General features: G+C 28.2%; 5 protein-coding genes across 11 annotated transcripts; 2 read left to right on the top strand and 3 right to left on the bottom strand.

Annotated features, from left to right (window-relative positions):
* Positions 1-456: 456 nt before the first annotated feature.
* LOC126866409 (transmembrane protein 268) lies at positions 457-6,041 on the bottom strand. Of its 4 annotated transcripts, XM_050619952.1 has the most exons (7): positions 5,902-6,041; positions 4,625-5,217; positions 4,118-4,498; positions 3,770-3,937; positions 2,306-2,501; positions 906-989; positions 457-682 (listed from the first exon to the last, which is right to left on the bottom strand). In XM_050619952.1, exons 2-6 carry the CDS (start codon positions 5,210-5,212, stop codon positions 931-933), a joined length of 1,392 nt encoding a protein of 463 aa, XP_050475909.1. In that variant the 5' UTR covers positions 5,213-5,217; positions 5,902-6,041; the 3' UTR covers positions 457-682; positions 906-930. The 4 variants fall into 4 exon arrangements, with proteins under 4 accessions (XP_050475909.1, XP_050475907.1, XP_050475908.1 ...); XM_050619950.1 differs by lacking the exon at positions 906-989; XM_050619951.1 differs by lacking the exon at positions 906-989 and having other exon boundaries at positions 5,763-5,908.
* A 333-nt stretch (positions 6,042-6,374) lies between these two features.
* Positions 6,375-8,344, top strand: LOC126866415 (tetratricopeptide repeat protein 19 homolog, mitochondrial). Of its 2 annotated transcripts, none has more exons than XM_050619961.1 (4): positions 6,375-6,685; positions 6,800-7,062; positions 7,163-7,470; positions 7,533-8,344. In XM_050619961.1, the coding sequence occupies exons 1-4, from the start codon at positions 6,386-6,388 to the stop codon at positions 7,727-7,729; spliced, it is 1,068 nt and encodes a 355-aa protein (XP_050475918.1). In that variant the 5' UTR covers positions 6,375-6,385; the 3' UTR covers positions 7,730-8,344. The 2 variants fall into 2 exon arrangements, with proteins under 2 accessions (XP_050475918.1, XP_050475919.1); XM_050619962.1 differs by having other exon boundaries at positions 7,517-7,771.
* On the bottom strand, positions 8,106-10,250 carry LOC126866412 (protein catecholamines up). 2 transcript variants are annotated; one of them, XM_050619956.1, is made up of 3 exons: positions 9,090-10,250; positions 8,932-9,013; positions 8,106-8,860 (listed from the first exon to the last, which is right to left on the bottom strand). In XM_050619956.1, the coding sequence occupies exons 1-3, from the start codon at positions 10,053-10,055 to the stop codon at positions 8,685-8,687; spliced, it is 1,224 nt and encodes a 407-aa protein (XP_050475913.1). In that variant the 5' UTR covers positions 10,056-10,250; the 3' UTR covers positions 8,106-8,684. The 2 variants fall into 2 exon arrangements, with proteins under 2 accessions (XP_050475913.1, XP_050475914.1); XM_050619957.1 differs by having other exon boundaries at positions 8,938-9,013.
* A 217-nt stretch (positions 10,251-10,467) lies between these two features.
* Positions 10,468-21,763, top strand: LOC126866398 (kinesin-like protein KIF14). 2 transcript variants are annotated; one of them, XM_050619928.1, is made up of 12 exons: positions 10,468-10,762; positions 10,840-11,391; positions 11,475-12,021; positions 12,106-12,333; positions 12,415-12,543; positions 18,531-18,691; positions 18,932-19,132; positions 19,341-19,613; positions 20,108-20,180; positions 20,250-20,419; positions 20,500-20,962; positions 21,035-21,763. In XM_050619928.1, exons 1-12 carry the CDS (start codon positions 10,656-10,658, stop codon positions 21,752-21,754), a joined length of 3,624 nt encoding a protein of 1,207 aa, XP_050475885.1. In that variant the 5' UTR covers positions 10,468-10,655; the 3' UTR covers positions 21,755-21,763. The 2 variants fall into 2 exon arrangements, with proteins under 2 accessions (XP_050475885.1, XP_050475886.1); XM_050619929.1 differs by having other exon boundaries at positions 21,144-21,215.
* Positions 12,573-16,634, bottom strand: LOC126866428 (uncharacterized). The gene is made up of 2 exons (XM_050619995.1): positions 16,058-16,634; positions 12,573-13,779 (listed from the first exon to the last, which is right to left on the bottom strand). The coding sequence occupies exons 1-2, from the start codon at positions 16,158-16,160 to the stop codon at positions 13,487-13,489; spliced, it is 396 nt and encodes a 131-aa protein (XP_050475952.1). The 5' UTR covers positions 16,161-16,634; the 3' UTR covers positions 12,573-13,486.
* Positions 21,764-21,798: the final 35 nt, after the last annotated feature.

The following is a 21,798-nucleotide window of genomic DNA, read 5'->3' as shown; positions in this document are numbered from 1 at the left end:
GTGTAGATATTTTTATATAAAATATTAATACCCCCTCTATTATACATATAATTAACTTTTTATAAAAATAAATATACATAATTATTCCTCTATATTATTTGTATATCAAAATATGTATATATTTATGTATGTTATATATTATGTATATATGTATATATTTGAATAATTTAATACATATAATTAATTGATTTTTCTTAAATTAATCTTAATTGTAAATCTTTACATATTCTACATAATATATTATAATAATAGTATTATAATAATAATAGTATTATAATAATATTGTTATAATAGTTATAGGCAGTTCATAGGCACTACAGTTACAATAGTAAATATCATTAATTAAATTCTATCTAAATTTATGATATTTATACTTTGTAAATATTTGAACATGTACTTCAGAATATGAAATAATAAATTAATTTCAATTTTTTTTTAATTCAATTAATTTCAATTATATCCATGATATGAACTTCGTTGTGTTTATACTCGAATATAGTAAAAAATAAGTCAGATAGTAGAACAATGGATATTAATATGATTATCTTTACAAATCTCTTAATAAATACTGTTGTGCATTCATTCAATCATTAATATTGCTAATTAGGGATACCTGCTGTAATATCATACCTAACTAATGGGTCATTAAGATAAGCACACCATGTAAAGCCAGGTGGATATCCTGAAAAAATCATGCACAAAATTTTAAATTAATATCTTTTGTTAAAAGTATGAAAATATTATGTAGATGAAATAATTAAATATGTATTTGAAAAAGACATTTCCTATTTTGTGTTATGGTATTTTTATGGTTATAATGTAATTATATGTATAAACGACATATAAAGCAATTACCTATATCATGTTTGCATATATGATAAGAATTCAGATTTAATAGTACTTACAGTTATACTATTTAATGAATGATTTTCATGTGCTCACAAAATATGGTTGAAATGAAATATCAAAATGTATTGCCTTTTGTCCAGCTGCATGCAAGTAACATCCCTGGATTAGTTAGTGGTTAGTGACAAATACCTATGTTTTAGGAAAATATTTATATACATAAGGTATTTATATTTAAGGCTAGACAAACGACTTACACAAAGTAGTTAATTTACTTTCATGAAAAGGTTTTTTACAACTGTACCTCCACCAAAAAAAACATATATATTATGTGTATATTTTTATTTATAACATCTGTAACAATAATATATATATATAAAAGTGCTTTACATTTGTTTTATATAAAAGTAGAACAACTCTATTCATTTATAGGTATTAAGTATTTTTTAAACGGAATATAAAAGTATACAATATATTAATTATATTTTTTACATAATGCATCGATATGTTCAATTAGGACGGAATTCAGAGATATATAAGTTCAGTGTTGTATTTTTTTTACAACATTTATAATAATCAATTATTCGCAATTATGACAAATTGCTTTAAGCTGTTTTAATATCATTTCTACAATTGAATAAAATGTGTTAACTTAAATGAATACTGGAACTTTTTTTTTTACAAGTCAAAAGATATTCAGTTTTATGATATTCAAATTCCTCTTAATCACATATAATTTATGTAGTATAAGCTTCCCAATATTACTATGGGAAAATTATATAGCATCACATATATAATATATATATATATAATTTCTCTATAAAATTCATTATAATTATAAAAGCATGTATTAAATGTCTTTAGAATTTTAAAATAATTTGATTTGTAGAGAATAATGTAACAATAATGGAATGGTTATAGCTTTCCCTTTTTTAAGTGTTAACAATCTATCTCTTTTATCACTTTTTTGTGCTTAACATAATGTGTCACTGTATTTTGTAAAATGGTGAATGTTATTTGGATTAATTAAAAATAAAGCAAAATGAAACAAATGAGCTTAGAAAATTTGATATCATATATAAAATATATGAATTCTGATTATATAAATTAGCATATTTTTAAAGTACTGCTAGATTAAACAAGAGTGTAATATAAATATCTGAAACAAAATTTTTTATAATCTCAAATCATTAGAAGAAATAATACAATATTATAGAATATGTAGTTTTGTGTATATATCTAATAGTTACTAGTGATAGTAACTACCTATGTCGGTTAATTATATAATATTAATTAATTTCAATTTGCTGTTTCTTTACATAATGAAATATAAGTTTCTCATATGTGTAAAAAGTAGATCTAACTACCTCGAATTATGATTACATTATAATTATGACTGATTGTAGCTATTTTCCACCAAAGTTCGGCATCAAAAAAAACGAACGAAATATTAACTTGCCTCTAGGCTTGTACTTAAGATGGTCCTCAATAAATTGACAAGGACAACGGGCGGAGACACAATGTCGTGGTGGAACAGATAAACCTGCGATGTCTCTATTACGTTCCTGTGAGTCTATAACCAGATCAAGTCTGCGGCGCACAAAGTGATGTGCCCATCGAGATGCATACCTCAGCAACAGCAACTCCGCCCGTTCCTGTCAACACATACCATCATCATTCAGAAACCTAGAGTCAAAATAATAGTAATAATGTAAATCCGTTTCTTAAACATCAATAGTCAGTCGATGAAATTGAAAAATCTGTTATGCATAAGCGGTAACATTATCAAACATAAATGCATCCCAGATTGTATTATATTTTAAGAAAATTTTTACCATTTACCATTTTACAGAAATATTTCCTACATACATGTATATTAAGCTTGCAATTCTGAATTATTTTAATTTACATACTATGTACAATTATATAAAACATTAAAAATAAAGCTTGTAGTACATACACATATACGTGTAATTGTACAAGTTTTATACAAATATAAAATTTAATAGTAATATCATATTTAATATCATATTAGTCAACAAAAAATATAATCAAGAAAAACAATACCAAGTGTATCATTAAAAATCCAAATCACCAAAAAATAATTCTAGAAAAATATTTCACTTATTAATATCATATGTAAACTTAATTGTAATTAATATTGTTACAAGTAAAAATCTTGTATAGTTAAGTACATAATTATGAGTAGTTTTCATATTTCGTATAAGTTAGTTTCTCTAGTTGTCATTCATCAATATAAATTTTGATTTGTCTATTTTTAATATAGCTATTACACTTTAATATAGCTATAGATCTATTTGAATTCTTTGACTTTTAAAATATCTTTTATTTAATGTAGATGTCTTGCTAAAAACCATTGTAATGGTGATATTAAAATTAATTTCAATAAGTTCAAAATAATTATTAAATCTATTAAAATTGTTTTGAACAATACTGTTTTTAATTTTTATATCTATCAAACAGTTTTGCTTTAAATGCCTCTATCTTTAAGAAAACTACTCCAGCTAGGACAGAAATCTCTGCCTTGAACATGAGGCTTGTTGCGTAACCATTCTTCTATATATTGACACGGACATAAAGCCGATGCTAAGTGACGAGGTGAAGAAGGATTTCCACCTTCTTCGTCTACTGTCCAATCCAATCGGCGACGTAAATAATCCTTTGCCCAACGTTGTACATAGCGGCAGAATACTTGTTCGCTTTTACCCTGATATATTTTTTTAGTTTATTTTATAAAAACATAAAATATTGTAAGAATGATTATAAAATTGAGGAAAATACCGTTCATTTTTGTAAAATGTACTTTACAAAAACATCATATATACTATAGAAAATATATGTTAAATAAGTGAATATAAATTCAACTTATATAGTACAAGTACTTAAAATAAAAATAACATACCTGCTTGCGAGAAATTCTGGTGGTTGTATTGCCTTGTATTACAATATCACTGTTATCTATATCCATTCGCTGTTGCAATTCTCTTTTTCGTCGCATTTCAGAATTTCCATCTTCGCCAATTACTCTTCCTTCGCGTTCTTCACGTTCTATAACTTCTTGTAATTTTTTCTATTGTAAAATAAAATAAGTTCTTGAATATATTATATAAATGATATGTAACAAAATATAAGCAATTTTTTAACAAAATTGTTAATTTTAATTGAAAATAATACATATAACAACATACAATACATATAACAATTATATTAAGCCTCGAAGTATAAATTAAATATATTTAGTAACACTTACGATGCAATCTGTAGTATCAAAGTATATAAAGCAGAGATTAACTTTGTGACATGAAATTTTTCCTCTATCATCCAATCCAAGCAATATTTTATGTCGAAGTAAATGTTTGTTCACTTGACCCATACATTTCTCAAGATTGTGGTTTAATTTTATCTTGATGAACATGCAAAAAAATATTGCAGCAGCATTGAGGACTAACCACATGACGCCAAGCCCAAATAAAGTAAGACCAGTTACTCCAGAAAACAATAAGCCAAGTAATACAATAAATGCAGTAAATATCCAAAGCACAAGAATTCTCTTGTAGCACACATTGTACATATTGAAACGTACATCGTTCACAAGCAACTCCATTATATGTACGTAATCCTCTACTGTAAGCTGTAAAAATTTAATACATTAGCTTATACATAAATATACATAACTTTACATACAAAAAAATATAAAATAAAATTATTGATTATTATAAAACAATGTAAAGGAAATAAAATATAATCAAACAATTACCGTTAAACCTTGAGCCATTAATTCTTCTGGTACTAATTCTGGACGAAATTTAGCTGGAGTAATCCATGGCCATCTAGTATTAACTGGTAAAAGAGTAACTATAGTATCCCCATTAGCAAAACCTTGTCTAATGTTTCCAATAGGTGTACTTATAATATTATTAGTAGTACTTCTGCCATTAGATACATCTCGGAGATCAATGGTCTTCAGAGAAGCACTCTTAGGATCAGAAACTCTTACATCAGATGGTAAATTCAGATCTGGACTTTCAGATGTAATGGAACGACTTAAACCTGACCTATCTAAATTAATTTGGACGGATTCAGTTGATATCACAGCACCTCTATATTCATGATTTTTTGATTGTTGATTATCTGAATTATCAACAGATTTTCCAATTTTCTCAACATTTACTGTTACTGACTCCGGCTTTATTACAGCTGGTGCATTTGTTTTAGTTTTCTCTTCTAAACTATTATTATCTTTAACAGGTGCTTCATCTTCAAATTGGACCCAATTTTTTGTTCTTGAAGATATGTTAGGTGAATTAACTGCTGACACATGGTCAGTTGTATCTTGTGAGCTCATTTTCACTGAAGAAATAATAAAAAATAGAGCAAATCATATATATATGTAATTAACATTCAAAAATATTAAATATCTATATTTCATATTCTATTACTTTATAGAATGTCTTTATTTAAACAATTCACATAAATTACATTAAACTAATTTTTATATTAAAATACATTAAAATATATATATTTGCAAAATATGCTAAATATGGTGATAAATGTTATTAAACAGTGATTTAAAAAAAAAAATAGGGAGTGTCCATGGACATGTAATTTGCAACATAAACATAAACTGGAAATATATATAAGGTTCTCTAGAATAAAAAAAGGTAAGTCATCATGTTAAGTAATACCTATATCAACATGATAATAAAGTTTCAATGAAACAAAAAATATGATACCACATATAAAGTACGAATATGCATGGGATCCAAACTTCGAGAAATATTTATATGTAATCCTTATCATGAAGTTAACGTAGATAATATCATATATAGATATATATATACTTTATGTTTGCTATGTTTGTATATAAAAAAATGATACAACTGAAACTTTCTTACCTGTTGTGATATGACCTATCTCATATCCGTAAGGTGAAAAGGTACGTAATGCATGAAATCAAGGTGTGCAGCATTGCTATACGAAAAACAAGGGTGGGGCGAAGAATACTATAACGACATTGTACAATATCGTACTTACATATAATTATATATACAATAATTTGTCATAAATGTGCATAAATCTTTATTTCTATATCGTTTCTGAATACTTAGTAGAACATAAGTAAATAATTATACATATTAATTAACATAATAATGTGCGCTGTTTTGTAAAAGTACATACTACGTTTTTGGTATAGTTTCATACACGTGACACATCTCATACATTTACCAGAGAGTTTGCATCTACTTATACACATAATGTGTATTAATTTAAATTGATTTCCAATTCACTTGTTACAGTTACTACTACTTTGTAACTTACAACTTTGGATATACGTGTGTATATACGTAAAATTGAGAACAGGGTATTCACTTAAAGCAATTGTTTTTCACAAACATTATTAGAATTTGTTTTCATCCATGTGTATGTAGATGTATATAGTTATCAAAAAATTATGTAATGAAAAGTGTATGTAATTCACCATCACAAAATTATATTAAAACAATCACAGTTCGATATAATGTATTGTCAAAAGATAATGATAAATACATTCAAATATTTTCAAGTAGTTATAAGGTCTAACTATGATATTGTAAATTTCTGTCTATTGAATAAAAAAAGAAGTACATTTATGATATATTCGCAACAAATTAATAAGCTGAAAAAATGTTATAGTATTAAACAAAGGAAAAATTTGCCACAAACTAAGCATTTTATTCTATCAGGTAGCTTTTTATTTAATTTATTTTTTCCTAAAGAAGAAAAAGATGATGTTGAGGAATTAACAATGACAATTAAACGATCAATTTTATTAATTCAGGTTAGGCATAACACTCTTATATTATCATTAAAGTGTTAACGATGTTACATTCTTATATTAAATGTAAACTTCTTATTTTAATATAGTTTTACCAATAATTCTCAAACTTTATAGAAAGAAGAATTTCTGAAAGCAGAGCAAATGCTACATGTTGCTTTACGCCAAGCACAAACTTTACAGCATTATGATGGTATAACTTATGTGTATGATGTAATGGCAAATCTAGCATATGATACAAATGACTATAAAAAAGCAGAAAAGCTATTTAAATCAGTTTTACAGAGACTAATAGCTAAGGGAGTTCCACAGGATGATTTAGCAATTATTCATATTAGTCTTAAGATTGCTGATACATATGATAAAATAGGAGATAAACAGTAAGCAATCATGTAACAAATTCCATCTATTTTTAAAATTTTTATAAAATACAATATCTAATAATTTAAAATAATAAAATATTTTATTCTGTTAATATAGAAAAGCAGACAATGGTTACAAATTTTGTTTACAACATTTACAAAATCATTTAGCTAAAGACAGTGAAAATCTAGATGTATTACAATTGTTAGGCTTAAATTTAGAAAAATATGCATCTATGCTTTTCTCACAATCGCAGTATAACAATGCTCTCGAATACTTTACTAAAGCTTATGATATATCCATAAAAATAAATGGTGAAGAAAATGAACAAACTGTTATTCTATTAAATAACTTAGCAAGTGTCTGTTATATACTACAAAAATATGATGAAACTATTAAATATTTATCTAAAGCTGCAGAAATAGGTAATATCAATACAAATATTGTTGTATTTGAATTGCTCCAAATTAGATTATTATATTTTTAGGAAACAAGTTACCAGATATGGTTGAATTAGGTTTCATTCATGTCAACTTGGGACATGCATTTATTTCAAAAGGACTTTATGAAGAAGCAAAAAAAAATTGTAGCAAGGGAGAAGATTTAGCAAAAGCTAGAAATGACAATGAAACTGTAGTGGAAGCTAAAAAATGTCTTGAACAAATAGAAAGTTTAATATTGTAATATAAATGTAAATATTAAATTGCAGTACTTTAACTTGATTAACTTATAGGTATATTGAAATTGAAAATGTATACAGTGAAAAATTATTAAACATATTATACATATTTATAATATATTCGTTATATATCCACGTTTTATTTAAAAACTAATTGGTAGAATGAAAGATAGTTCTATATCATATATAAATATTATTGACTTTAATAAAACAAATTTGCATATAATTTTATGAATTTTTACGTTGTGTTTAGATAAAATTAGAAAATTCTTATTGTAATATACAAAAACTGATATAACTACAGAAAAACGTATAATATCTTGATTGAAATTGAAATTATGATTCTTGTAATTATATAGAGAATATGTTTTTATGTATACATATAGAAAACATACAATGTTTATTTTCATTTACAGTAGTTACATGTTTATATATGTGTAAGCAATATCTATAAAAAAATAAATAAATTTAACGTGTAAAAAATATATCCTTTCACAATATAAGTGAAGTTCTAACAATTTTCGTAAAAAACATCGTTGCCAATAATTAAACATAAAATGGTTTGTAGAAATAAACATGTAATGTGTTTGAGAAAAATATATTGAATGTGTAACGGGTGATTGTATGTTTATTATTTCTTATGAAACTAGTAATAAATTATTTTAGTGTTTCAGTATATTTTAATAATGCGTCTTTTCACGATCTTTCTATTTTTGACGTGAATGATACCTAAAATGTACCAATTTTTTTCCATAATGCTAATATTTATGATAATTATACAGTATCGTTTTCACTGGTATTTATGTTATACAACATATTACAATACTCACTAGCATTCATTAAACAATACAATTAGAATGTTGTAAAAATATAAACTCTAATTTTGAATTCTTATTATAGCAGTTAAATGAACTCTTATTAAGTGATCACAATATGTTGTTAAGAAAATTTTATATAAAACTATTCATACTCTGCTATAAGTACCATCATATATACACCTAAGAGAAGCGCAATAATTTCTTTTACAGACTGCCTAAAATTAGTATCTATTAGAAGTTCTGGTATTACAGAAACAGTAGCTATATAAATAAATCCACCAGCTGTGAATGGAAGAATCCACATAGTTGCAAGATCACCTAAAATATTTAATTAAATTTTAAGATGAATATAATATTTATTTAAATTTAATTGATGTATTGCAACTTACTCTTACCCATGCCTTCTGCAAGTAACGATACATAAGTTCCTAATAAAGCACCTACAGCAGTTGTAAGTTGAAGCATCATGGCCTAAAATCAAAATCACATTATATAATTCTTATCATAACAATTTATTCTGCTAACTTCATCTTTTTTTAAATCTTACTTTTCTTTTACTATAACCACTTTGTATTAAAATAGCAAAGTCTCCTATTTCATGAGGTACCTCATGTAACAAAATTGTAAATGTGGTAATATAGCCAATATTTTTACCAGCTAAATAGCTAGCTCCAATAGCAAGACCATCTGTGAAATTGTGTAAAAAATCAGCAACTAAATTTAAATAACCAGCAATTTTTATTTCATTCTCAGAATTTTCTACTTTTTCTTTAAAATCTACATCAGATTTATCAGAACCTTTCTGTAATTTCTTATCATTTTTATTTTTTTTTGACAGGTTTTCTGTGACATTATGTACATGTATATGACCATGGTCTGTTTTAATAATTCTCACTGCTTTTTCAACAATTAAAAACATAATGATACCTAATAATACACATAAACCAACAGACATATCATGTCCATGTTCTGATTCTTCATCACCTTGGTTATGAGAATGTGAATGCGAATGTACTTCTTCGGAAGACAGATGTGTATGAGGAACCAAAGCATGAGGAATTAAATGTAAAAATGCATCTCCTAATAAACCACCAGATGCAAAACTTAATAATATCTTTAACAGTGGTTCACTTTCTTTAGTATTATCTAGAGGTACAAAGAACAAAATAAGGAAGGGTGCTGCTGATATAATTAAGGTAGATGCAGTAGCTCTGAAAATCACTTCTTTGTAAGTCCTGTCAGACAAAATTGATTTCTGCCGATGGTCATAGTTATCATCTTCATGTTTATGTTGATGTATAATTTCATTATGATATATAGAATGTTGTTTTTCTAAGTACATTTCATTAGCTTCCTTGGAATACTTAAAACTTGGTGACTCGTCATGGTAATGAGCTTGACAAAGAGTCGGCAAGTTTAGAAGTATAAGTAATAAAAACGTCCCAAGTGCTATTCGTGAAATCCATTTATTCGCATGGCTTCTTCGTTGGTTATCCTGTGCCGTCGTGATCATTTCTATAATTTTGCACAGACTTATTAAAACACAACCGGTTTACGTATCGTTGTTGGTGTAATCTTAACATCCGTGCAGAAGTGTAAAAGTGTAACAATTTTGATATTGTAGTTATGGTGTTAAACAGAATTAAAGAATTGTGTCATGATTGCAGCCACGTCAGAGGTTGATGCGTTATCACTTCTGTTCTTTTAAAAAATAACAGATTAACGTTGGCAGCATTGATTTGTTAATATTGGCTATTCTGGTAATTTATAAATTCAAAATTCAAAAGATTGGTTACAAAAATAGTTAAGATATTATATTTTAACTAAAATATTAATAAATCAATCAGTTTTAAAGCCAAAGTTTGTTGTTAATGTATGAACAATCGGTGTTAGTATTGAACCATTAAGCATAATATAATTCTTAAAGTTTATATCATTTTTATATTGTTATTACGAAAAAATTCGTTACAAAGGATCCAAACTGTGACGAACTGGTGAATATCCTCCCAAATAGTCCATGTGAACTGTCAAAGAACAGAATTTGAGGAGGTTAGTTGAGAGGAAAGCAAATCTTATCGTACTGATGGTGTTTAGTTAAAGAAATTCCACCATTATGTCACATAATACTTTAAAATCTATGGGACATGGATTTTGTGATGCCATTTTTTCAAGTTCGCCTATTAATTTCGATAAGGAGAATATAAACTCTTTAAATGAGAAGTGAGATTTTTTTTTATATTAATACATTTAAAAAAATCAAAAGCTATTATATATTAATTTTTTTTATTATTTTGTAGGGAAGGAACATGTTCTGATATACTTGATACACCTCAAAGAGGAGTCCAAAATGTTACTGAAAATAAATGTTTAAAACTTGAAAAGCGTAAAATATTACTTGACAATGATACTGAAAATTTGAAATCAACAAATATACCTTATACTATAAATCTGTCTCACTCAAAGTCTATAAATACATTTCAAAGAAAACAAGTTTTATTTCCTGAATATGCAGCATCTGATTCAAAGTATAAAACCTCTACGAAAACAATGTCTACAACTTCACTGAATGAAAAGACTTTAACCATGCATTCTTGTACTCCCAAACAATATAAAATTCATACTACTACAAGCAATTCAAAAATAAATATCTTGCCTCCAAATAAAACACCTGTAAAACGTTATTTTAGTGACAACATTTTATCACAAGCTACTCCTGACTGTTTTAATGTTGTTCAAGTTGAAACACCATGTGGTAAATCAAACGATATTGGTATTGAAGATCAAACTGTATATGAAGGAGAAAATAGTAATTTGACTGTAGGTATACGTGTTAGACCTTTGAATACAAAGTAAGTTATTAAATTCTTATACCAAGAGCTTTTCTTTAGGTAGTACTATGATTTAATATTTTTTCTATTCTTTATTATTTCAGAGAACTAAATGATTCAAAAGTTATATCAGTCGTACAAGTAAATGGTCAAAATATTATTGTCACTTGTGAATCTGTTCAACATACTTTCACATATGACCATTGCTTTATATCACAAATAGATGCATCAGAACCTAGTTATGCTAATCAGGAAATTGTATTTAAAAATATGGTTTTACCACTAGTACAAAATGCTTTTGAAGGGTATAATGTTTGTTTATTTGCTTATGGACAAACAGGCTCTGGTAAAAGTTATAGCATGATGGGTCAAGAATCTGCACAAAATAATACAATACCACTCGATGAAGCAATTGGTATTATTCCAAGATTTTGTCAAGAAATATTTACGAGGGCATCTATTAATACGAATACTAAAACTACTGTAGAGATTAGTTATTTTGAAATTTATAATGAAAAAATACACGATCTTTTAACAAATGTTAACAGTGGAGTAAAAAGGGCTCCTCTTAAAGTAAGAGAACATCCTGTATTTGGACCATATATTGTTGATTTAAGTCAACATTGCGTGCAAAATTACAAAGATTTGCAGGTATGTTTATAATATAAGTTGTAATTGCGTCTGTTGTAAGATTATTTGTTGATTATTAAATTGTTATAAATATATTTCTCTTAGACTTGGCTCAAGGTAGGCAATTCACAACGAGCTACAGCAGCAACTGGAATGAATGAAAAGAGTTCAAGATCTCATAGTATATTTAGTATCATATTAACACAAACCCAAAAAAATAATCAATTAAATAATGAATCTGTGGATGCTAGTCGACGTAGTAAAATTAATTTAGTAGATTTAGCAGGTAGTGAAAGACTGAGTCAAACTTGTGCAAGCGGTGACAGATTAAAGGTATGTCATATTACATTTAATTGCTTGATTATAGTCTGGTAATTTTATTCATATAATAATAAAATTAATTGTACTCCAAAGGAAGGAGTGTCTATTAATAAATCATTGCTTACATTGGGAAAAGTAATCGCATCCTTGGCTGAAAACACAAGTAATCGTAAACGAGGTTTTGTTCCATATCGTGAATCTGTTCTTACATGGCTGCTAAAGGTAAGTGTTATTAAGTCACTGACACAAGATTCGACATAAGTAAATAATTTTTTTTTTTATTGAATCTTCAATGACAAAGTTCTTTGTTGTAACAGTCATTAAAGCTGTTATGGCTTTTATGGCTTTAATGATTAGTGAATCATTACTTATGTATATGATTTCTTTTCTTATACAATATACAGAAAACTTAAGTTAGGTTTACTTTATTTTTGAAGATGTATTTTTTTATATAACTTTATGTACATATTCAGTCTTATAAATTATTCAATTCTTCATTGAATATCTAGTTAATCTACTTTTTTTAAATATTAAAGCATTTCTGGAATAGTATAAATATATGTCAATTTATAGTTTAATGCAGTTCATATTAACTGTAAATGCAATTATTGGTTATGCTAGATTTTGGAAAAAAAAAAGATAGATAATATTATCAGTTACTTCATAACCTTGTCTTACTCATGTACAGAATAACACATTATAAAAAATTGTTAGGATATACATATATTATGTACTTGATTGATGATTTTTTGCGATATTTGTATAAAATATTTCAATATATGTATCATTTAAAATAATACCTAAACTACTAATTTCATTAATATGTAGAAAATGTTCTTTTTAATATTATTTTAAAAAATCAATAAATTGTGCATTATATCAAATAGCAGAAGAGATATAAAATAACATAAATTATTCATTATACAGGTTTTGAACATGTAAAATTGTTACAAATACAAATATAAACTTAAAATTTTTCGTTCTACGAAAAAAGTATTTAAAGGTAAATAACATTTGAAATCATCACATCATAATATGATACATGTATCATAGAAGTTTGGTACAATAATTCTGCATTCCTTATATACGAGGTACGTCTGTTTCGGTATCAATTTCTGGAAACCATATTAAAATGCTGAAACATGAATAAGTAAACATTCTATTTCTATTTGACGTTTTTTGTTATGTTATCCATTTTTATACATCCGTTATTTTCTAAAACTTTCTTTGACGTTTTCTTATCAGTTTTCGTGATTCCTTCTTTAGTGTCTGTGCAGTCACGTTCTTCTTCTTCTTCGTGAATTTCTTGGCAAGAATTCCTTCGCGATTTCTCTCGTATATAAGCCGCGAGACTTCTTCTCTTGTTCTCGCGGCACAAGTAACAATTTTCTTTCGAAAATGCTTTTTGTTCATGGTGTTGTTGTGGCAATCGTTGAGAATGAACTTGTGTTGTCTTACCTGAAAGATAATTTTCTTTTTCCATTGTATTCTATTTTTATTACTTTATTTTCTATTATTATTTCATTTTAAATTTTATTATTTCGGGAAAAATAAAATATTTGTTAAATACGCAACATCTTTTTTTTTTTAAACTAAGGTTTCTTTTGTCAACTTTTTGTCAATTTCTATAATCAATGGCGTTTTCACCTCAAAATATTTTTTTATTGTTAATCCTGGCTAAGGTTCAACGATTTTTTGAAAGGTAACTCCGTGCGTTGTTGCACGTAGCTAATCTGCTGACCTAACTCGTGGTTCTTGAGTCATTCTCAACCCGAAAGATATGTTATAATTGTCTCCCGTGAATGAAGTAACGTGATGCGTTACACGTATTGCATGAAACTCATGTGTTCAAAGAAAACTATTATGACGAAAATTATGTTAGTAAAGTATAACAGTGACGAAAAATAATTATTGAAGATAAAAGAACCGATAGATAAAAATTTGATAACCAAGATCGTAATATTTTGTACGGGCAGTAAAAAAGATACCTTGATAAGATAAAAGTAATGCAGAATCATCATATATCTTCCTAGTCCTATTCGAATTCTATTATTGATTCTGTTATTTTTTCATTGCATTGATAGATTGCTAGAAAAATTGATAGATTGAATTTATATCAAAATAGATGTCCCTTCCGGTAAGTTCATTATAGCATTTCGTAAATCAATTGCATAAGATTTCATCTAAAAATGCGTGAATAATCGAGAGTTTCTCTACACACAACGCGAAGCATTCCTGCACATACAAATGCAGAATCTGTTATTGCAAATAGAATAAAAGGATCATTCATCTCTGTTTATTCTCGTTAATGTGTCATGCTGGTTTCAAAAGATATTTTTAGATCTATGTATCTTTTTACCTCCATGCATATATAAATATATATATTAGACTATTTTATTCAATAACAAGCCGTAGCAAAATATAAGTAATCGCAAGTATAATAACTATAACGCTATTATTATATCTATTACAATGGAATTGATCTAGCATATTATATTACAACCTTCACCGTATTTGTTATCGTAATGATGCAAACATGTTTTTCGTGTTTACTATTTAACTTGTTTTGATGCTACGTTCTTCTTTTGATCATACATACATATATAATTTTCAGAAATATGTAATTTATGTGCATTTCCAAAATTTCATTAAGAGGACAATTGACGCAATGAAATAGAATACGAAGCTTTTCCGATGATACCAATTCTTTTGTACTATTCTCACTATTTTACGTTGTGCGTAATATGACGTTTTTCGAATTGCGATAATGATAGTTTCAAAGCCTAATATATGATAAATAATGCGGAGGACTGCCTTCAGGCAACCAATTCCTCACAACGATAACGCAAAGGGAGGGGCAACTACGTTGCACAGAAATATCTAAGAGTTATCTTACACGTATACACCGGCATCGATTAAAAATATATAAATCATTTTTCTCAATTGAATCTTGAAATTCCTTATTATCATATTAATTAGAACACCGAATAATCATTCGATAGATGAATTGTAACGATTTTATGCAATCGATTATTTGTTATTATTGAATTGTTTAATTGATTTATGTTTTGATCATTTCTGTTGAAATCTTTATTTTACTCTAAGAAGAAAAATAAGCATTTGTTGAAACATATCACAGATCAGGATAGATGAATGCACGTACATTTTACGGATTAATAGTTCGAAATCGGGAGTCAACTTAAATACTTTCAAAATACTTATAAACTTTCATTAGTAAAGACAGGTTGTATTTTTTGTCGCATATTTCGAAGTTTTTAAATACGGAAAGTAAGCGATAAAAATGACAACGTACATAAACATTAATCATTGGTGTAGTATGATATCATATGAATAAGGGACATAAAGGGAAAACACCATTCACGAGATGTCAGCAAATAATATTAATTTCTCGAGTTAGATTATTCAAATGCTGAGAACCGTGGAAAACAATATAGCATATACCAGTATATCATACCAATATATCATAGCAAATACCAATAATGATCGCGTGAAATTAGAATAAATGAAGTTATATATAGTAAATAACGAAATGATATTTATCGTGATGTTAATTAATGAAAATTTAATTATAGTATCTGTCTAGAGAAGAACGATAACAAAGTGATCATCATAGATCCTCAATATTATCTCTTCTTCCCTTCTTTTCTCTTTAGTAAGGAAGTTGTCATATGTGAGTATATAAAAAGTGATTCATTTTCATATGATTGAGACGTACCACAATTAAAATAATCTTTATTCCACGGCTGCTCGTAGTCCCGATACTGAGGAGCTCTAAAGAAACCATAGGTCAAGATTTCGGGAACGTAGACTAAATCCATCGTTCTAATCCGAGGTATCTTCGAGAATAATTAGATTCAGAATTTATTTTCTTCGTAGAAATTTCCGTATATATCTTCCTTCCTTCTTGATACTTTCAATCAACTCTTGACGTATGTTTTAATCCGCTTTTTTTTCTATCCTTTCAGTTTATAATGAAACCCGCTGACGCGAGTTTGCACTGATTTTCTAAAACGCAGCTAAAACTCGTTTTACCAGTAAAATTTGCTAGGTATCCTTGTTTCCGGTTTTCTTTCTTTCACCAGTTGAGAACAACTTATTGATAGACTATCGAATTCGTGTTATTACATATTACTCAAGGAGAAGAAAGAGAGGAAAAAGCAGCGACCGCTAAAAAACAAGACAACGTTGTGCTCGAATTGCTGTGGTGTTTTACTTTGAACTAAAGAAGTACTGACGCTGAGCATGCAATGTTTATGAGTCGGTTATTCCCTCTCCATCGGATCTTGTTTCTCCTCTCCTCTCAGTTGTTACCGCGCGCCCTTCAACTCAGCGCTTTGCCCCTCCTTTTCCTCCAATCACCTTTGCGAATTTCTTGTTCATTTTGCGATTGTTGAACGCATTTCCCGCGCTTATTCATCTATGACATTGTCTCACGAATTTCTTAATCTGATCTTGTACAACTTTAACACGGTCTATTTCTTGTGGTGGTCAAGGTATGACCGTTAAATAAGTTTCTCTCTAGTTTCAATTCTCTACGCCGTTTTTTTTATCGTTCATTATATATGTACATATACTTGGCTTTTAGGATGTTATTTTATAAGAGATAAGAAACAACGTTGCTATTGTATTTTTGAAGGCTATTATTAGGAATCGTCATTAACACTTCAATAATACCTTACTATGTACTTGTGGAGAATTGTATAACGGTAATATTAGCTAATGTTTATTTTATGCCTCACCATAAAACGCAGTACGTCGTAAATGCTTACTAATCTCCAGAATCTTGTTGAAAGCGTAAAGAACTGTTTTTCCGATAATTCTCCTATGATATAAGCATATCTTTCATGTTATAAACGCAAGTTCGTATAATAATACAATTTGCTCGTTTATTATCAAGCATTTAGCGATTAGAAAAGGGGAGGGGGGATATTGAAGTATATTTTACGTAAAATTTTATTTTATCGTGAAAACAAGATTATTTAAATAGTTATCACCTATGAAAGCATTGTTGTTTTCAAAGTAGCAAATATGATCCAATAATTATTATTGTTGGATAGAATGTGTTTTATAATGAGATTTATGTAATTAAGTGAAACAAATATATACATTGGTAATATGTAGGTATTATTTCTCTAACAAACAATCGTATATTGTGAGTTATTTTTCAAATAATAGCAACTATGAACAGAAATAAAGTCTCCTTTACTGATAACATTGAATAAGGTGCAATAAAAAGTTTTTTGCCGTATCAAACCTTGAAGAAAGATGCGCAGTTAGAAGATATTAATTTGTTTGTTATCTTAAGAATAAAATGAAATGAATAACGTAAAAAAAGGATTGTGACATATAGATATTTTATGTATAGATACATTTATTTTGTCATAATTATAAACTGATAATTATATTTTGATTATATCTTGATTAGAGACTTTTGTTCAAGTGTAGTTCAAGTGCGGTTCAAGTGCTTAAATTGATAATGATGAGATATGAAAAATAGTACTCTAACAAATTCTTTAAATTATTCGGTTCTGTCCAACATCGTCGATTAATTAACGATGCATGTTGCTTCAATAAGTTTTATCGACAATGAATAAAGCCTTGCAATAAAATCTAAAAATTAAATAGATAAATAGATTGAAGATAAAGATGTATAAGACTTTTTTCACTGTTGAATCATTGAATGATGACTTAGCACGTCCTTGTGTATACGTACTATTGAGGAATTTGATGTTCTATCTGATGTCTTATCGTTTATTAATTATATCAGGATAACATTGAGAAACATAAACGTCAAGGTGTGATCGATAACAGTGTAAGTATTACTTAGGAAAGATTAAATCGCAATCTGTCTTAACCGAGCGTGTGTTGTCTTATCATGCAGAATACTGATAATGATTATTTATGCGCAAAAGAATCGAGATTAAGTTAGATAAAACGAGTAAAACACGACGTGCAAAGCTAACAATGTCATTTCTTTAGCTCTACAATTTAATTACGACGAATCAATACAACTGAGATTTTACACTCGTTTAATTAAGTATTATGCAGTTCAATGACTTCATTTTGTTTTCTATGTACATTGGAACTTGTCTTTTTCAGAGTTTCTACGTTCCCTTATATTTACTAGAAACTGTTAGGTTCCCTTTTTCCAACATATTTTTTGAACTTTTATCCTTTTTTAAACATAGGAAAGCCTCGGAGGAAATTCAAGAACAGCAATGCTTGGAACAGTATCACCAGCTAATATACACATAGAAGAGACACTTGCAACACTCCGATATGCTTGTCAAGCTCGAGCCATTGTTAATCGTGTTCGAATCAATGAAGATCCACATGAGAAATTAATTCGGTAATATATTCTTCATGAATGAACAACTAATAATTCATTATTACATTCAATAAAATATAACAGATTTCTTCCCAATATGAATATAATAAATCGAACGTTCGTGTATAAAATAAGTCTTCCACTTCGGGACAGATAAACAAAAGAATATCATTAAATATTATCGATACAGTTTTTCCAGTTTGCAACAAATCTAACCTAAAGCTTTTAATTTTAAATATAATTGTGATCTCTCTCTCTTAGGGAATTGAAAGCGGAAGTATTGCGATTGCGCGGTGTACGTGAAGGATACGAAAAGCAACTTGGTATTCTTCCACGTCGTCTTCTCGATTCCGTTCCACCGGTTAACCAAAATAACGATGAAATTAAGCAGAAACAACAAGAAATTGATAAATTAAGGCACCAGCTAAAAAAGACTGAAGAACAACTTGCGATTACTGAAATGTAAGTTAATATCAACGTAAGCTGTTATAGCTATTTTAGAGCATTGATTACAACAATTCGGAACAATCAAATTGTTTCAATGAGTAATTATCTATATTATTAATATAATGTAGTTCCTATAATAAATGTTTCGTCACATTGTTCCGGAAACAGATCGGAGGATGTTTACCAATTGAAGATTTAAATATTTAGCTACATGTAATTGCAGGACTTGGCAAATGAAATTGCGGGATACCGAGGAAAAGAAAAATTCTGAAATAAAGTACTTACGTCGCTGTGGTATCGCTATTGAACTCGATTTTCGTGAGAAGGATAAGCAACCTTGTCTTATAAATCTCGCGGCCGATCCTATGTTATCTGGTACGCTTTTGTATCTCATTCCTCCAGGACTTGTTCGTATCGGAAAAAATTCAGGTTGTCAGAACTTTTCCGAACATTTGGATATCATGTTGGATGGACCACTGGTTAGGCCTTTACACTGGTTAGTTATTGGATTGGTTGGTTCGATGACTTGAAAGGATGCGGTTGTTGGTCTTGTTTCTGTTTTTCACTTTTGTTCCTCTTTTTCCCTTCTGTGCTCGTTTTTCAGCTTGACGCTTATGAATTATGTTGGAGGAAACTATTTTACTTTGTTTTTGTTCCCTTCTCCTATCTACCTCTCACGAGTGCATGTTCTTCACGGGCTTTCCTCACGATCTATTTAACATCGTCCAAAATAATATTGTAATTAATCTGTTTGGTTAAAAAAATTTGCATGGCAGTATTTAATTATTTAGTTGTCACTGTATAGTATAATGATCCCGAAACGATTCCAAATACATTTTCATCGTGTTTATGAGCATGAAATGCTAATCATTTACGTTTGATGGAAAAATATGTCAAATATAATTGAAATTATTTATATATGCACCAATTTTAATAAATTATTTTAGATAGATAATTTTAATGGTTATCGATTTTTTATACGTTCAACAGTACTATTGAAAACAATAATGGGAAACTTATATTATCATCAGAAATGGAAGGAGATACGTTCGTGAATGGACAGGTATAATATATTTTATGTTTATGATCTTATTTTATTTTTATCATTATTAAATTATTTATCATATCATAGGTGGTAACTGGCAAAGTTATTTTAAAACATGGTGATCGATTAGTAATTGGCGGCAATCATTATTTTAAAGTCTCAAGTCCTTATGATGAACATAGCAATATACAAATTTCAGCACAGGCTGTGGACTATGAATTTGCTCATCAAGAAATTCTAAAAGTGCAAGAAGAAAAGTACGAATTTTTAATAGCTCTTTTTATTCAATGTGCGTGATTAAAAGGTATTTAACGTTATGTTACTTTTCATTCAATAGATTAAGGGCAGAGTTAGAAGAAAGTAAACAGAAAGCAATAAAAGAATTAGAAAATGCTAAACGAGAAGTTGAAATGCAATTGGGATCGCAAAAATTATCGTATGAACGTAAAATCGAAATTCTTGGTTCCACGGTCCAAGAGCAGAAACTCGCATTGGAACAAATTCATCAAAAGAAGAAAGAATTAGAATTGGAAAAAGAATTACTGGAAAACGAAGTTGAGACAAATAATAGATTAAAACAAATACAAATAGATCAAAAAAAAGTTAGCGTCGCGCCATATAAATCTAATTTCTTACAAGAACTGGAAAGCATTTTAAATGAAAGGGCGGCAGATGCCGAATTCGCTCTCAAAATGAAAGCTAGCGCGGAAGCAATAAGTGACGGTGGTATTAGCTTACATGAAATGCAAATATTGGTAAAAGAAGCTACCGAACGGTGTAGAGAAGTTGGTCTTAATTATGTAAGTATTTATTGCATAGATAGTAGTTAAAAAGATATATCTTTTCCATAAGTTTATTCGTTACATTTTTAGGAGTTTGATCAACAACAAATAATTGTTAATAAGAGTCTGAAACCTGTAGTTCGTATACGTAATAGAGATAGCATGAGAGAGACATTCTGGCAGCCAATGCGTTTTTTAGATTGGGTTCATCGTTTGCGAGACTATGATATAGAAGATTCAATAAAGGAGCTTTGTACATCAGAAGAAACTTGGGAACCCTATGAAAATACAGAAACTTTTGAGGACTCCCTAAATAATAGCCGAATTTCAATAAACATTACACCAGTAAAAAAGCATTTAAACGAAAGTCTACAACAACTCTCATTAGATACGTCCATACTTGGAAATACATTAATTAACCAAACGTTTGATATTTCCAAAGATCAAGAAACCATAAATACGTGTCTTGTTCAAATGGAACTCGCTACAAGAACTTTACGTAAATTATGTACTAGAAATGGTGGAATTCAGTCAGTTGCGGAATCACTTGATAATATGCAAAGTATCATTTGTAGTTTACGTGAAATTTTAGAAATAGAAGATATAAATAAATATTCCAATGAAAGTGTAACTCCTATGCAGAGTTTCAATAATAGTGTAATAGAAGATTCTGACACAAATTTGGCAGTTTCTAAAAATTACAATATAAAATCTGTTTCTCTGACAAAATCTACTTTACGCAATAGTATTAACGGTTTTGATAAGAAAAGTGTTAGATTTAATGATAAATTACAACAAGAATTAACCTAATGAAAATTAACATCATTACATAATATTTAACGTAATTAAATAAG

Source organism: Bombus huntii, chromosome 6, assembly GCF_024542735.1.
Source record: "Bombus huntii isolate Logan2020A chromosome 6, iyBomHunt1.1, whole genome shotgun sequence".
Classification (NCBI taxonomy): domain Eukaryota; kingdom Metazoa; phylum Arthropoda; class Insecta; order Hymenoptera; family Apidae; genus Bombus; species Bombus huntii.
The sequence above is the reverse complement of the archived record's forward strand: the minus strand, read 5'-3'. Positions and strand labels throughout refer to the sequence as shown.

What these genes read in the sequence shown, in the direction of transcription:
- LOC126866412 (XM_050619956.1), bottom strand. Translation starts at nt 10,055, where the DNA reads ATGATCACGACGGCACAGGATAACCAACGAAGAAGCCATGCGAATAAA. An exon ending in GTGGTTATAGTAAAAGAAAA is followed by an intron (nt 9,014 to 9,089) that starts GTAAGATTTAAA and finishes TTTTGATTTTAG; the next exon opens with GCCATGATGCTTCAACTTAC. An exon ending in TGCAGAAGGCATGGGTAAGA is followed by an intron (nt 8,861 to 8,931) that starts GTAAGTTGCAAT and finishes TAAATATTTTAG; the next exon opens with GTGATCTTGCAACTATGTGG.
- LOC126866398 (XM_050619928.1), top strand. Translation starts at nt 10,656, where the DNA reads ATGTCACATAATACTTTAAAATCTATGGGACATGGATTTTGTGATGCC. An exon ending in ATAAACTCTTTAAATGAGAA is followed by an intron (nt 10,763 to 10,839) that starts GTGAGATTTTTT and finishes ATTATTTTGTAG; the next exon opens with GGAAGGAACATGTTCTGATA. An exon ending in CCACATGAGAAATTAATTCG is followed by an intron (nt 18,692 to 18,931) that starts GTAATATATTCT and finishes TCTCTCTCTTAG; the next exon opens with GGAATTGAAAGCGGAAGTAT.
- LOC126866415 (XM_050619961.1), top strand. Translation starts at nt 6,386, where the DNA reads ATGTATTGTCAAAAGATAATGATAAATACATTCAAATATTTTCAAGTA. An exon ending in GATCAATTTTATTAATTCAG is followed by an intron (nt 6,686 to 6,799) that starts GTTAGGCATAAC and finishes CAAACTTTATAG; the next exon opens with AAAGAAGAATTTCTGAAAGC. An exon ending in GATAAAATAGGAGATAAACA is followed by an intron (nt 7,063 to 7,162) that starts GTAAGCAATCAT and finishes CTGTTAATATAG; the next exon opens with AAAAGCAGACAATGGTTACA.
- LOC126866409 (XM_050619950.1), bottom strand. Translation starts at nt 5,212, where the DNA reads ATGAGCTCACAAGATACAACTGACCATGTGTCAGCAGTTAATTCACCT. An exon ending in TTGATACTACAGATTGCATC is followed by an intron (nt 3,938 to 4,117) that starts GTAAGTGTTACT and finishes ATTTTACAATAG; the next exon opens with AAAAAATTACAAGAAGTTAT. An exon ending in CCAGAATTTCTCGCAAGCAG is followed by an intron (nt 2,502 to 3,769) that starts GTATGTTATTTT and finishes ATGTGTTGACAG; the next exon opens with GAACGGGCGGAGTTGCTGTT.
- LOC126866428 (XM_050619995.1), bottom strand. Translation starts at nt 16,160, where the DNA reads ATGGATTTAGTCTACGTTCCCGAAATCTTGACCTATGGTTTCTTTAGA. An exon ending in TAAAGATTATTTTAATTGTG is followed by an intron (nt 13,780 to 16,057) that starts GTACGTCTCAAT and finishes ATTATCTTTCAG; the next exon opens with GTAAGACAACACAAGTTCAT.